The following is a 16388-nucleotide window of genomic DNA, read 5'->3' on the forward strand; positions in this document are numbered from 1 at the left end:
GCTTTCCAACTAACCAGGTTGCATTTTTGGTATTGAACCATTTAGTATTACGTTGTGACATCTCCCATTTAGTTTTAATACGAGTATATGCAAGATTAATATTGTTTCTTACACTTGCTCTGGGTCTGATACTACATTTAATTCAACGAGAATAGCTTCCTGAAATTTGTTATAGTCGTTTCTAGCTCTAAATATCTTATACAATTTTATATTTTCCATCGCCATTTTCACTGTTAATACACAACTTAATGGTCTAGAAGTCAAAATAAGACTAGGAGCTGAACAAAAAATTACTGCAATATATACATATGCATATACCACCCTTTGGCAAAATAAAAAGCAGGTTAAAAAACTTGGTCTAATGCAGGTCAAATATACAAAGATAACCTGCATATGCAGTGCTAAAAAAACTGGTAAAAAAAGTAGGTCGAAGCTAAAAAGGATTGCCTGCAAATGGATTAATAGCTAATAACATAATTTAGGTAGCGAAAACTTAAAAATGATTTAATTATTAAGTGTACCAATTTAGTTTATATAGGAATTAGAGCTGCGACAGCCCATTTTTGTCCGTTTTTCGTGCGAGGTAGCGTCACTGTTATCGATGTAGAAGACAAGCAACGCTAAACTGCAGATAGAGATTTTAAACTAAGGTAAAGGATAATGCAAAGAGCACGTATAAAAAATTTCGGGAATACAAAAACATTCTTTTTTTTAAATTCAAGTCAAAGTTAAAAAATAACCCAAAAACTAGATAGTTGGGAAAATACGTTTTTCTCTATAACTGTCTATTAGGCTGGGCCAAAATAAGACCAACATTTTTTTTTTCAAGTGGACACCCTGAATTCTGTTCTTTGTTATACAATTAAATTATAAAAGTTTTTTCAAAATAGATTTTAATGAACAATACCTTAAACGACGCCTAATTATTGAAGGTATCTAAAACTAAAAATGCATGCCCAGAATTTTCTTATTTTTCTTTCGACTTTTCCCAAGTTTTCAAAGTGAAAATTTCGAAAAAAAAAAATACCGCAAAAAATTATGAAATTTGAATTTGAAAGCTTAATATCTTCCAGGCATTAAGCTGCAGATACAAAGAGTCTGGGTCGGATTTATAGCTTTTCAGAAATGCAAAGTTCTTTGCAACCAGATATAAGATACTTAAGTTATATGAAAAATAGAAGCACAACTTCTGGAAAAAACCATGAAAAAAATAACATATTTTAAAAATTCCTTAAAAAAAATGACACCATAAAAAAAAATAAGTACTACAAACATTTTTAAATCGCGAAATCTATCAGAAAAAGTCATTTTGGTCCACAGCCGAAAGAAAAAGATCAATTTTGTTGAGTAGTGTTATCATTCAACAAAATTTTTTTTGGAATTTTCTTTATTACAATTTTTTTTAATTCGGTAGTAACCTCTGAAAAAAAAATAAATAAAAACATGTAAATTACTACATAATTAATCCCAGGTAACAATCATAGGTGGTGTCCCGTTTGAATTTCGAAAAAAAATGTTTGTCCCAGACAGTAGGCTATGCAACGGACCAGTTTTTTTAGTTAATATTGATAAAAATGAACACACCTAGTAAAAGATACCAAAAACAGAATGATACCTCGCACAGTTTACTTATTATTCTATCTGAAAGATGCAGCATGTCAATAAAAGTTGAATAAATTTTTGCACACGGAAATAATTTTCAACTTTGATTTCTCATATCTCCTAAACTAAAAATCAGACTTTTGTAAACTTGCATTTTTGAAAGCTCTGCAAAATCGTGTATTGGATTTATCCAAAGCGTTCAAAAAATTCATTGACTTTTGCCACCTCTTTGCGACTGAGGCCCCACTGTGCGGCGCCTAATTACACTACTCGACAAAATGGAACTTTTTTTCCAAACCGACTTTTTCCGAAAGTTATGGGACTTTAAAATTAAAAAAAAATAATAATGGTTTTTTCTATGGCAGAACTTTTTTTTTAAGAATTTTCGACGTCTGGTATTTTTTTTAAAGCTTTTTTCAGAGGTAGCGCTTCTTTTCTTCCCATAACTCTAGTACTTACGTCTAGTTATCAAGAACTTTGCTATTTTGAAAAGATTATTAAAACAGCTAGAAGTTGTGATTTCAGCTTACCGTCTGGGAAATATAAAACATTCAAATGCAAAAATGATAATTTTTGTGCAGTATTTTTTACGAAAATTTACTTTAAGAGCTCAGGTCATTCTCTACGATACGGCGTTTTAAGTTTTACCGTATCTTTAAAATTGTGCCTGCCGCAGAGTTTGGTCCTTTGTGTGGGCGGAAGGGGGCGGGGCGAAATTTTGAAATACACTTGTAGCAGTGTGATATCACATGAGTGTGGAAACCAAATTTGGTTACCCTAACTTTTATAGTCTCTGAGATCCAGGCGCTCAACAAGACGGACGGACGGTCGGACAGACAGACATTGTTATATCGACTCGGCTATTGATGCTGATCAAGAATATATATACTTTATGGGGTCGGAAACGTTTCCTTCTCTGCGTTGCACACATCCACTTTTACCACAAATCTAATATACCCCTTAACTCTTTTTGAGTACTGGTATAGCAAGTGCTGCCATATAAAACAACCATAATTCTTAAAAAGAACTTTAAAATCCCATATCTATCAGAAAAAGTAGGTTTGGATCCTTGAGGAAAAAAAAAAGTTTGATTTTGTCGAGTAGTGTAATTTTGTCTGGTGCAATTATATCTTGTACGAGATAATTAATATTCTTGAAGGCGCCCAGTTTGGCGTTGGATTTGTCACCGGTGACATCTGAGCAACCCGGGGTACTCGTGAAGAGCTCTACGTGTTCTTGGCTGCTTTCTGCGAAGTTGCCGTCGTGGCTGCGGAGCAGGCCTGGTGTGGTGGGCGCCTTTGACAGTACACGTCGGTTCCTTGAGGCCTCAGTCGTAAAATCTATAGCATCGCAGAAGGCTGTCCTTTTCGCCATCCTAGAGGTGTTCTTTTAGGTATTGAAGCTGTGGCGATATTCGTCCCAACTTTCCTGTGTCTTTGTCACTTTTGCATTGTTGAAAAGTTTCCTCGATTCCTTTCTGATTTCGCTCAGCTTTCGTGTACGGGTTGTGATTGGACTTGGCGGGTCAGCTGATCGAGCAGGATTTGAAAAACACTTTCTGTAGAGCCTTAGTGCTCTGCGCCACCTCCTTTAGTCCTTCTGTTTGAAGGATGTCCCCTTCTGGTGGGTTGGGGAGCACTTTCTTTACGTTTGCAGAGAATCGAATCCAGTCTGTTCGCTTGAGTTTGCGGTAGACTTTTGGCCTCTCCTTGTTCCATTTGATGCTGTACACTATCCTGTAGTTGTCAGAAAAAGAACACTCACTGGACACGTGCCAATCATCGATGGTAGCTATTCGAGGCAAGTGTTATACGTATATCCTTTGCGCGGTTCCAGTTGCGGAAAGTGGGGTGGTCTCCCCGGTTGCACACAACAAGATGTGTGGACAGAATGTACTCGAACAGCTACTCTCTTCTAGAATTCGGGGCCGTACTTCCCCAGAGGGAGTGATGGGCATTTTCGTTGCAGCCTAAGACAATGTCGAGTCCCTCCTTCCGCGCTTGGTTGATGAGAGCCCTGAAATCTTCCGGCAGGCATGCCGAGGCTAGGTATATGTTCTTCCCATCCTTCCTCTCGCATAGTGCTACCGTTAGGTCCGGAGTGCTGTACTTGGAAGAAAACAGAACATTAAGGGATGTGGTGTGAGAAGGCGGTATCTGCGACCGTTCAGTCCCTGAACCCTTTCACTTACGATCAAGGTCTCCTAGAAGAGAGCCACGCGGAAACCCTTAAAGGTAAAGTTTTTATGATAGAAAGGAGTGGTTTACAGAGTCGAATGCTTTACAGAAGCCTTTAGTGATAAAAGAGGTAAACGCTAATAAATTTTTGGTTGTTGATCGTCGCTTTAAAAAACCGTGCTAAGACGGAGATATAAGTGATTTGCAGAGATGTTGCAAGTGCGGAGCTAAAATTTTTTCAAAAATTTTAGGAAGAGGAACTTTTAGGAACTTAGATATAATTATTTACATCAGATTTTCCACCTTTCTTATGGAGCGGAATAATAAAAGATTCCTTCCAGATTAGGAAGAAGCATGAAGAGTTAATGGATAGGGTGAATAGTTGAAGCAGGGGTCCACACATAGCGGCACAGTACCTGAGTACACAGCCGGGAACTCCGTCAGGACCTTGTGAAAACACCGGCTTAGCTGGTCGAAGGCCATGAAGCAGTGAGCTTTTATTTAACAAGGGGCTAAAAATGCCGTTCGACCCTGGTAGACTGTATGGATACGGCTGACCAGAGTAGCTTTCATGAGAATAGGTTTTTTGGAAAAAATTGGCAGGAAGATGGGCAGTTGCCTGATCAATGTTTGCTGACATATTGAGGATAGCGAGGGTGGATGTGCGAACGTTCTGTGAAAATCGTATCCTGTATCGAGATAGGTAATTTTTATAGCATTGAGCGTTAAGAACGGAGAAATTTGACCGAACTATTACATAGCGGGAGAGAGAAGGGGGAGAACCAACTTCTCGAAATTTTTATTAAAGTCTTTATTTTAAAGCTTTTTAGACTGGAAAACTCTTTGGTAAACCAAGAAGGTTTCCCAGATCTAACCGGACAAGAAAGTCGGACACTGGAGTTAAAAAGTGTGTCAAGTACATTGTAAAAAATACTTGTGCCTTTCATAACGTCAGTGCATAAGTACAAAGCGGACCAATCAAAATCCCTAATGAGCTTTTAAGCTTCGCAAACTCGGCTTTACGAAAGCAGCGGACACGTTCAGATAGCCTCGCTCGATCCAATACAGTAGGTCCCATATCGACCGTCAATTCGAATGTAAGGTGGAAGGAGTCTTCAGGTATAGTGAGCGGAAGGGCTCGGGTTAGCAGCGCTATGGTTCCGATACAAACATCAAGCATTCGACCCAAGGAATTTATACATGGTTGACTTGAGACAGGGAAAGGTCTAACAAGCCGTCGATAAAGTCATGTCGTGACATGAGCACAAGGTTATTAGACTCGTTTACCGAAGACCAAACAATACCTGGCATATTGAAATAACCAAGAGCTATCATATGGTCTTTATCTGATAGCGAGGAAGAAACAGTTTTTAAAGCGGACAGGTGATGCTCGTATATTAGGATATCCGGGAAGGTGGAATATACGAGCAAGTTATGAAAATGGAAAATGCGAACGGAACGCATACAAAAGCAATTAGACACATTATGCATGTCCGTTCTTTCACTTGAATAAAATCATACGAGCTGAGCTTACTCATTTGCGTCTTTGCTCATAATCGTATTGGCTCATTGCTGAGCCGAAGTAACAGACCCCCGAAACACCCAAAAAACGAACGAGCATGAATAAACTCAGCCAGAATAAAAGAAGGCAAAGCTTGAGTGATTTAAAATCATCTGGAAATATGTGCGCATGCAAGTGTGTATCCGTCAACGCCGAATCAGTTTAATCGGGTGATTTTTTGTGTAAACTTATTTGCAATCACCCAATGCCGTTCTCTGGTCAGGGGCAAGCCGTGATACCGCTTTGTTGGGACTCCCACCAGTGGTTTTGGCACCACAGGCCTTGTACCTGTGATGGCAGTGTCCGGTGGTCCTGGACATCTATTAGCTGGTGGGAGCGAAACTGATGGGAAAGTTAAGGAGTTGGGTGTGGACTCGATGGACACGGACGCTACAGACATGTCCTCCTGCATACTCTCCGAAGTGACGCATTCGGCTCCCGAATCTGCATCACCAGCAGCGGTCGTTGCCCTTGGAGTAGCAAACGTAATCAACTGCTGCACTGAAGGAGTGGTCGGAGTAAGTTTTTCGGATGCCGGCGGACATGAGGCAGTCGGCACTTGCAAGTCCCGCGGAGTAGACCTCTTGCACCTCGGAGACTCAGCCAGCAGCTGTAAACTGCTGAACTGAGTGTCTATGGCCAAGAGCCGATAATATTGCTGTTTAAAGCCTACTATCAGCTCTTTGAAGCCACTCCGCGTCTGCCCCATGAACAAACGCATGTCGTTTTCCACAGCACGGCATTCCTCACAACTATAATGCAGGCCGTTATTTCGGGAAATGGCATCTCCTACACGGTCCCAGATCCCTACACATTTTGCGTGCACTACGCTTCCGCAAAGCCAGCAAGGGATGTTGGGCTGGTCATGTGTGATCTGCTTCTGCTGATTTTTTGGCACAGACGACAGCAAAATCCATAATGATATGATGCGATGAACGAAGCTATCAAAACAATAAGTGGTTGGGTAGACCGGGCAGGACTTTAAGTTGCCGACCACAAGACTTATGTCTTTTAATTTTTTTTCGAGAAAAAAAAGTTCAAAACAAATAGCAATCAGACCAATGTGCAGAGCAAATCCTTAGAGCGATGCTTAAAGCGTGATAGAGAGAGTGTGATAAGCGGCAATAGCTAGGACAAAGAGCGGCTAAATGTAATGAGAGGGCGTAATTACGAAAAGCAACAACACAATTAAATAAGTTGTGTTTTACAAAATTATTAGGCATGCACTCGAGGTTAAGGATTGATTTTAAGATAAGTAGTTAGAGAGTAAATTTGAATATAAAACACCGGCTGTTTAATTAAAATAAAAGGAAAATGAGTAGAGCAAAACAAAAACACGTCTGGTCACTACGAAAGAGAACGTAGTGCTGACTAGAGCATTTAAATTCTTGGAATTCGATAAATATATTTTGCATTAGCTGCTCCTAAATGCTCAATGTTTCCCAATGCAGACCAGCACCCCTCCCCTTTGTGTTTTTAGCTTTGACCAAAGCTTTGTTCAAATGATGCGTTGTACGGTGACACTATTTTTATCTTCATGTCATTTTATTTCGAGCAAATCGGACCGCAATTTTTAAAATACGAGAAAACTAAAAACGCAGTATCGTAGAGATTTACCATACCTACCACAATGCCAAATCTAGATCAGATCGGATCGCTATTATAGCTAGAATGAAGAAATTAATTTTATTTCACGTTGCTGGCTTTTTGGCCGTGGTAGAGGTTCGGTTGCTGGAAGCTGTAATAGTTAGAATGGTCCCTTTTGTTCAAATATAAGGCTAGGATTAAAGAGCCAAAAGTAGTAGGCTGATCGCTGCGCTCTACCGGAATATGACGATTCGGGTTAGTGAATATGATGCAGATGTATGGAACGATACGAGGTAAAGAATCTGTTCACAGGAAAAATGTAGGGAACGCGATATATATAATCGAGAAATTCATTAACAAGTTTGAAGCCTCAAGTCTATCAGAAAAAGTCAGTTTGATGCCAGAAAAAAGGGGTGGATTTTCTTAACCAGTCTGAAAGGTTGTTGAAAGCACAATTGATTTTGTTGAAAATATTAAATACTAGCGGACCGGGCAAACTTTTTCTCGCCCTAATTTAACGACTCTAAATAAACTCACGACACATAGTAAAACACAGATAGTTAAAATTTCAATATAATTTATTTAAATGGGTTGAGTGTTGAGAGCAGTTGAGAGCAATATGATAAACAATGTTATTCGATTTGTTTTCCGGCGCAAAAAAAAAACAACAAAGACGGTTTGCCAACACGCTAACATGCAACGTACAGCTGATCTTGCGCAAAACAGGAAAATTCGAGATTAATCTCACAGAAACTCCAACGATTAGTTTTGCTATTTATCGATTCATCGCAAAAGTCAATCGTACGAGGAAATGAATTCTCACCATTGGAATGGAAGATCAGTTGGATCCTGTAACTTACCCTTAATGATCATCGTTTGAATCACATTGTTCATAATTTTATTGACGGAAAACCGCGTACCGTCGCACAATTTCGGATGATTCAGATACCGCAATATGATTATGATCAGTCCCATCTTTAGCAATAAATTATGCGATGGAGTTATCAAGCAAGTTCAAAAATTCCGTTGGATGGTGGCTTCATCCTCGTTGGTTACGCTGTCAACGGATTTGTATAAATGCAGTTCTCCAGCGATTTGATCTGGAATAATGGAATAATGGAAATAGATATGCGTAACTCACAGAAGGAAAAGTTTCCGACCATATAAAGTAAATAGCTAGGTCGCTTTAGCCATGTCTGTCTGTCCGTCTCGATGAGCGCCTAGTTCTCAGAGTTCTCAACAAAATTTGGTGTTTAGAGTCATAAAAAGTGTATAGCTAAATTTCGCCCCAAATTTTTCAGCGACTCACAACGTTACCTCTCGTTTTTATGTGTATCACTTATAATTTTTACTCTATTAAGCTTTTTTTTAAAGCTGTTGAAGCTTAGTTTAAATGAAAATTTTAGCGATTTCAATGTAATAAGCAGGGACCGTATATAATGATTAATTTTTATTTTTTTCTCGAAAAAATCATCCACTTTAAGTATCCGCACAGAAGAATTGAGTAGACCAATAGACTGCTCTAAGGATAAACTATTCAAATCCACCAAAGTTTTTAAATTATTAGTTGCTACCAGCGCAGCATATGCCGGAGGTTCCCGATGTAAACTTCAATGCATTGAAATGCTGGAATACGACAGAAAAGAACCGACATCAACGCAGCGAAGATCTTTGTAGTCCATTGCGAAATAGTATTCGAAAGCAGCGCGATTCAATTATACATTTGCGACTGGTCTTCTTCCAGTAACAATTTGTCAAATTTGAGGTGGGCAGTGCTGTGAGCTGTGCAATATGTGCATGTCTTCTTTCATTTTCTTCCGCACGTTTCACTTAAGTTAGATTATAATCGACATTCTGACTACTTATTGCATGTCGTGTATGTCGTCTAAGGTTTTGTATTTGAAAGGTTCTTTGATCGGGGGTTAAAGATAAGGAGTCAGACATCCGTCTGTTTTGAATCTCGTTTATTGAATGTATAAATGAAATATATCTTAGGATCTACTTGGCTAAAGCCGCGCAGCTGCGCTGCCAGAAACGCCGGCAGTGGAGCGGCCGCAATATATGTTTATGTATATATGTATGTGTATATGCCCAGCGCTGCTGACAGCGAGGTCGCGAGGGAAGATGTATATGCATGTGTGTATGCAGGTGCCGTCAAGTCATGGGAATATGTTGACGCTGCACTTATGTCGCTCGAGACATTCTTGGGCGATCGTAATACGATAGCTCAAGTTATGTCTGGGACTTTTAATTACATAAACACTGCAACAAAGTGTTACAGTGTGTTCCCCTTAAGTACACTTGGTACAGAGGGTATTGGCTATGTGTGCATACTACAGTTTAATTAATAATTTAAAAACTAACGATATACAAATTTATAGTATAAAAATATAAAATAAAGGATAAAAATATATTATGTTATGTAAACTTGCGGAACTGCCGTGAAGCATTGATTCACAAGGCTGGCTTGCCTGTTACGGCCGCTCGTTTCGCTTTCCAGCATACTTGCCACCAGGCCTTCCGCTGTGATGGGCACCCCTAAGATTCCTTCTGCCCGTCCCCGTCCCTCCGAGAATTTGACGCATATGGTCAGGGCGTGCTCCGCGTTCGTTACTACTCCAAAGCTGGAGCATAGCTTGTCTTTCTCGTGTCCAAAGCGATGCAGGTACACCAAGCCGCCGATTCATCCATGCGCTTATGTTGGGGATAAGTCAGTGTGTCCAACGGCCAGTTTCCGCGCTATCTCATCTCTGCTGCCAGCTCTCCAGGAATATGGACCTCGCCCTGATTCTGGTAGCTCTGACGTCTTGTTGTGTTTTGGCGACCTTCCTCTCCTTAAAGCTGTCACTGGCTTCCATCGTTGATTTTGAAACATTGAAGAGAAGTCTCCTGCTTGTCGAATTCGGACCTCTATTGTTCAGCATCATTCGAGTTACCACCATAACGACGCCGTGTACCTTTCAGTGTGTCTCGTGAAAATGCTATCTGAATGATAGCCACGTGTGAAGCATAACTCCCAGGTACCGTATAGCTCTTCCTACGGGTCTTTACCTGCTTCCTGCTGCTGATTAGGACCACTTCCGTCTTCTGCTCGGTAAGTTCAAGTCCTGCCCGGTTTACCACTTATTGTTTTGATAGCTTCGTTCATCGTATTTTCTGTCTCTTGGATGGGCTTCCTGACGACCGTGACCACGACACGGTGGTCGCTGACCACCTGAAATGCCGAGTCTCCTAAGGGACGACAGTATTCTGCTCCAAAGCGCGGAATTTAACGCATTTTTTATGTCCAGTGTATTTTTTGGCCCCACCGAGCCATCGCTTGCCTTCTATAGCCTTCCTGGCTATGCTACACACCTTATCCTGTGCATCTAGGGTTAAGCGAGCCTTCCGGAAGCCGTACTCTATTGCTTTGGTTAGCATTTCAGATGGGCCTGTATGCCGATGGATGGCATGTTCCGTGGTTTTGGGATCAGCACCAACTTTTGCTGTTTCCATCTCCCAGGAAAGCAACCGTCCGTGAGACACTTGGTATAAGCCTGAGGCAAAGGTTTCTGGATGAAAGCTTATGGCCAACTTGAAAGCCCGATTGGGAATTCCGTCAGGTCCTAGTGCTCTGCTGTTTTGGCAATCTCTGGGGTATGCTGATCAACTCTTGTTCGGTCCTGTCCATCAGTGTGTCCTGCGCTGAAAATAGGTTCAATCGTCTTATAGCAGGAATAAGTCAATCAAATAACGCAATTGAATGTTCCGTCGATGGATAATAATATCTCGTCGATCTTTGAACTGATTTCCGACTTTGACAATTGCCTCTACGCGTACTTCGCCAAATCGGCCCAGCCGTTCTCAGCTAAACATTTTTTTCTTTCCATTTATATAGATACCTACTAATATATATATACATTGAAGATTAAAATTTAGGAAAGTCTACAGATTTTAGTAACTGTAATTTGAAATTGAAATTATCGCACATTTTAACCTTTTTTTCGATCACCACTGCCAGAAACATCCGCATGTAATTTTCGAAGCGCGTACGAAAGCAAACAAAGGATGCGCAAATTCAGGTAACCTGGACTCATGGCGATTGTCTCGTCGCACCAAACACCTGTCAGTAGGAGTGGCGGATGTGGTGGACGAAATTCTTCCAAACCACTCAGCGCGCAGTAAGAGGGATGTGCGGGAGGCCACCAAATACATTGAAACAGCAATAATCGTTGACAAAGCAATGTTTGATAAACGCAACGGCAGCACGCGGGCCGAAGTTATTCACGACGCAATACAGGTTGCCAATATAGCTGATCTGGTAAATATTATAATCTTTAATCGAGGATCTGAATCTCTTTAATTAAATTAAAAATTACCAGTACTTTCGCACACTGAATACTCGTGTGTCGGTGGTTTATATTGAGACATGGGGAAAAAATCAGGCTGTCATCGATGGAAGCAAGGACATTGGCAAGGCAATATCTAACTTTAATGATTACACGTCAAGAAATCTGTTCCAAATCGAGCGAGACACTACTCAGTTACTAACGTAAGAGTTTCCTGTCTTCTCTGAGTATTCTTAAAGAATGTAATATTATCTTATATTATTTAATTTCCGTCCATTAGTGGTGAAACATTTTCCGGCGGAGAGGCTGGGATGGCCGTTCCTGAAACTGTCTGTACACCTCGAGCTGTAGGCATCAGCGTCGATGTCAACGTGTATGAACCACACCTCCTCGCTGGTACCATGGCTCACATGATTGGCCATAACATTGGCATGGGCCACGACGACGGACGTAAGAAGCGTCTTTTTCTATTTTAGCACAATTAAAAATAAAGATTTATTAACTGTCTTCAGGTGAAGAATGTTTTTGCCGCGACTGGCATGGTTGCATAATGGCACAGTCGATCGTCGGACAGGAGAATGTCCAACCGTATAAATTTTCGGAATGCAGTAAGAAAGATTACATTGACGCTTTGCGGACGGGACATGGACTGTGTTTGCTCAACAAGCCCAATGAGGTGAGCGGAAAACCAACTGATAAATTGTGGCACTTTGACCCAGTAAATTGATTGGGTGTTTCTGGAACCGTAGCATGACAGCCAGAAAGTTATTAATGCAGCTCTTTTCAACTATTCTCACTTAATAGATCGAACTGCGTCGAAACTGCGGTAATAAAGTAGTCGAGGAAGATGAGGAATGTGATTGTGGTACCTTTGAAGAGTGTGCCCTGGATCCCTGCTGCGACGGAATAACATGCAAGCTTAAATCTGAGGCGCAATGCGCTAGCGGCGCATGCTGTGAACAATGCCGCGTATGTACTATGTCCTCCCTACATAATATGCTAATTCAATATATTGTTTATATGTAATTGTATTACATGTATGCAGTTACGTCCTAAGGATTACATTTGCCGGGACTCAAACAATGAGTGTGATCTTCCAGAATATTGCGATGGTGAAGTCGGTCAATGTCCTTCTGATGTCTACAAGAAAAATGGCTCTCCATGTGGTCTCAGCAAAGCTGGCGTCTCTGGTGCGTAAATCTTGACAGTCTAATTTTTTGTATCATGAAACAAGCTCTAAGTCTAAAACCGTTTTCATATGTTTCAGGCTACTGTTTCCAGGGCTACTGCCCTACACTTAGCCTGCAATGTGAAGCAATTTGGGGATATGGGGGATCCGCAGCAGATCGGCAGTGCTATGAACAATTTAATTCTAAGGGCTCAATTAATGGCCATTGTGGGCGTGATGCGAATGAACATTACATTAAGTGCGATCCAGAGTAAGTTGATCAATAAAGATGCTAAAGATGCGAATCTATCACCCATATTTGCACAGCAAAACATGTCGTAACATTTAAGGCATTCGTGCCTCGACACTAAGCAATCCGGTTATCAGTTTTAATTTATTTATTTATTCGCGAACTGAATTCAATTCCTTAACTGACCAAACTTATACGCGTATTTCCAAATTTCGCTACGCCGTTACGCAGTTATATTGGTTGATTTAGTAATATGTAATAGAAGTACCGGCTGTAACGGTGGTGGAAACGTGAGTTTCTGCTGGAACCCAGCCTACGTCAAGCCGAGAGAGCGGGAGCGCAAGCTAGTGTAGGCGTGAGAACGAACGTGAGAGAGAGAGAACGAGCATAGGCGTGAGAGCGAGAGCGCGAGCAACATCCTATGATATCTAAGGAAAGAAGGTGCAGCATAGCGTCCAGGGCGTCGCCAGGGATTGTGCGGAGACCACCAGTAATACACAGATCTGCCATGCGCTGAACTCAGCTGAGCTTCTTTGTCAAGAGCAGTCCACCATACTACCACTCTGAAAAGCATAATTGGATGCTCCATCCAATGCCATCCGACTATCAACAGTTACATTTTCCATTTTAATCCAATGACAGGTGTAAACCCTAGTACTCAGAACTAAAGCCTAGAACACCTCGCGAACAGAATCAGGGTTGATATTCCAATGAAACCGATAAGAAATTTTTTACGGCAACAAAAAAAAGGTCGGCATATACTGGAAAAGTATCCGAAGTATTTGCTTGTTTTTTTGGTATGTTTAGACCCACCTCGAAAATTATATCAATTTGATATATTTTGCCAGCAAGCACGAAGCAAACATTGCAATAAGAGTACACACAACCAAATGAAATATTTTAATAATGAAGACAAATATAATCTAATTAATGCAGTGTTATATGAATGACAATTATATGGATACTATAATTTATTATTTTTATTAATTTTCATAAAATTTTCATAACAAATATTGTTTTCAAAACATTTTGTATTCACGGTGTCCAGCACGGGAGGCGTCGCCATCTGCTGCTGCTGATAGTCAGACACAGTACCATGCCAATAAAATGTTGGGAAGCCGAGGATATGCCTGGGGAAGAGCAGCCTCAGCCGAAGAAGTGCATTTTATTAACTTAAAACAAAACCAAGCAGCGGTCTGAGCAGTGTAACCGTTCGGAATGGAGTGCACACCTCTGGTCACACACTGGCCGCTCGAAAAGTATATGACATTTGTTTGCTGGCAAACAATTTTTGGATCTGAGTACTAGGCTTAAAGGACGACTGTGACCTTCCGTACAATGTTTTCGATGCTCAATTTCCAATCGAGTTTCCTATCGAGAATTTGACCAAGACCAGAGTGTTGGGGGAAACAGTGTCGGAATCTTCTACTTCTTACAGTACTAGTTCCATTTAAGACTTAGTCCGCATTTGTTTGCCAATTTCGACACTCTTTAAATTCAAGTCATAGTTGAAAAACAACCCAAAAACTAGATGGTTTGGAAAATACGTTTTTCTCTATAACTGTCTATGCAACGGACCAGTGGGCATCCACGCTGGTCGGAGACAGTAATCAAACTGATATACACAGAGCCAACGAACCATGGCTCTAACCACGGTTCTCCACAAATAGCGGTGTGTCAGCACATCCGGAAAATAAAATAGTCTTAAGCAACGCACGCAATTACTAAAATTAAGAACTCTCGATCAACAACTCTACCCATTCTTGTCTACACCTCAAATTAAAACAACCCACCTCTTGCAATATTTCGCATTCAGCAAAGACAGCACTAAAATCTCATTCACTCACTTCTTTACGATATTTCGCAACCACTCGGCCTTAAATTATCGACCCAAATTCAGATATTCAGAACTCCGCGGTGCGGAGTTAGCAAAACCAATTCTAAACTCAATTCCCAACTGCAGCCCGCACCTTCCGCGATGCAGTCTCAGCAAAACCACACTGACCCGTTAACAATTGTCAACGAAGCACCCAGCTTCGACCCACTTACCACAATTATTGTCACTCAATAATCATAAGTTAGCAATAATTAATTATTTCCGGGTCAAAGACAGGTGCGATTGCCAGCTGCATAAAAGGGCCAAGATCGGCCGAAGAAGCAGGCAGTCCATCAGCCCGAACCCTAGGCAGTCCATCAGCCCAAACCCAAGACACTGCACTAGGCAGTCCATCAGCCCGACAGTCCACCAGCCAACAGAAATTCTAGCAAGACCAGCAGGTCTCGAATTGTACACAAGTAAAACGAATAAAAGCATTTAATAATGACCAAAACCAACAGAAATTATTGCGTCATCAATTCTCCCACCTTGCCTGCTGCTCTTTTGGACATTTCAAGGCCACCCCCGAACCTTAAGTTCCAGTAGATCTACAAATTTCTTGTAGAGGACCCTGGCCAGGGTGATGCATACCCCAGCCTGAAATAGGTATCTTACAAGTGGCGCCCGAGCAGGGACTTTTGGTAAATTTAAGGCGACTTTAAGGAAACTATGAGAACACCTTAATACCGAGCTTTGTGGAGTAAAGACACACGGCCACCGAAAGAGACTAGGCTAGCGAGGACAAATACCCGTCAAGCACAAACCCGCGCCCCCGCAAAATCCGGTCGCGAACAAGTAGTGCCGCTGTGCCGAACCTACAAGTGTCGAACGAAAGTGCTACAGTACAGAAGTACCACAAACAAGACGTAAGTCAGTTCCACTAACCACCGAAACACACCATGGAAGCCCACGGAGACGGTCAACACGACGCATTTTTCCCTGAGGGACACCATACCAATACCAGCTGGATCCACAAACTCCGTCGGGACGAGCTGGAAGTCCTTACCGAGGAATTCGGATTTGGCAACGAAGGAACAGTCGAGGAACGACGAAAGAGATTCGCAGCATTAGTCGCCAGAACACTCTCGCAGGATGCCTGGGTTCGACTAGGAGACCTTGCACGGCAATACGCCAAACCAGCAGGACGCTCCAGGTCACCCATACCCACCACTCCTGGGACATCTGACTAGCGGAAAACAGACCCAAAAGCCGGGTTACTAGTGCCCACCGCGGCCGAATACAGCACACCCGGCCCACCACGCATCGTAACGCCAGCCGATTTGCCCAGACCTCCAGTTATGGAGACCAGCCGCTCGCCCACTCAGAGGATCGTGCCAGCCATGGACCCGTCCATAGATGGACGCCACCACAGCCACACCACCCACATCGCGGAACAGATTCGGAAATGGGGAATCAGGTTCGACGGACAAGACGACCCACTTGCATTTCTGGAACTACTAGAAGAACGTGCGCTCTCATATAGGGTGGACACAAATCAGCTTCCGCGGGCCATGAAAGAGCTTCTCACCGATCGGGCCAGTCACTGGTACCGCACCAGCCAACTGCAAGGCAGCTCATGGGCATATTTCCGAAAAGAATTATTGACGTTCTTCTTGCCGCCACGGTATTTTGAACATTTGGAAGACCGAATCCGGGCCCGCAAGCAAGCGATAGGGAAATTGTTCAAAGATTACCTAATCGAGAAACGGCTACTCATGCACCATGACGGGTACGACGCAGCCAAGGAGTTGAACGGGATCTACGACAACGCCCTGCCAGCATACCAGATGTATGTGCGGCGACACGAACTGCAAAGCTTAGCGCAGCTCACAATGCTGG

The 16388-nt window shown here is 42.0% G+C and overlaps 1 protein-coding gene across 18 annotated transcripts in view; it reads left to right on the top strand.

The window, feature by feature from the left end:
* Positions 1-16388, top strand: part of LOC111075401 (disintegrin and metalloproteinase domain-containing protein 11) — a 264670-nt gene that overhangs the window by 153039 nt on the left and 95243 nt on the right. For all 18 annotated transcript variants that reach the window (XM_022368691.2, XM_022368693.2, XM_022368692.2 and 15 more), the window contains exons 9-15: positions 10928-11227; positions 11289-11458; positions 11536-11705; positions 11768-11931; positions 12060-12224; positions 12301-12445; positions 12523-12694. In XM_022368691.2, coding sequence (XP_022224383.1) covers positions 10928-11227; positions 11289-11458; positions 11536-11705; positions 11768-11931; positions 12060-12224; positions 12301-12445; positions 12523-12694 — 1286 coding nt within the window. The remainder of the gene's footprint in view (positions 1-10927; positions 11228-11288; positions 11459-11535; positions 11706-11767; positions 11932-12059; positions 12225-12300; positions 12446-12522; positions 12695-16388) is intronic.

This window comes from Drosophila obscura, unplaced genomic scaffold (genome assembly GCF_018151105.1).
Source record: "Drosophila obscura isolate BZ-5 IFL unplaced genomic scaffold, ASM1815110v1 contig_87, whole genome shotgun sequence".
In the NCBI taxonomy this organism is placed as follows: domain Eukaryota; kingdom Metazoa; phylum Arthropoda; class Insecta; order Diptera; family Drosophilidae; genus Drosophila; species Drosophila obscura.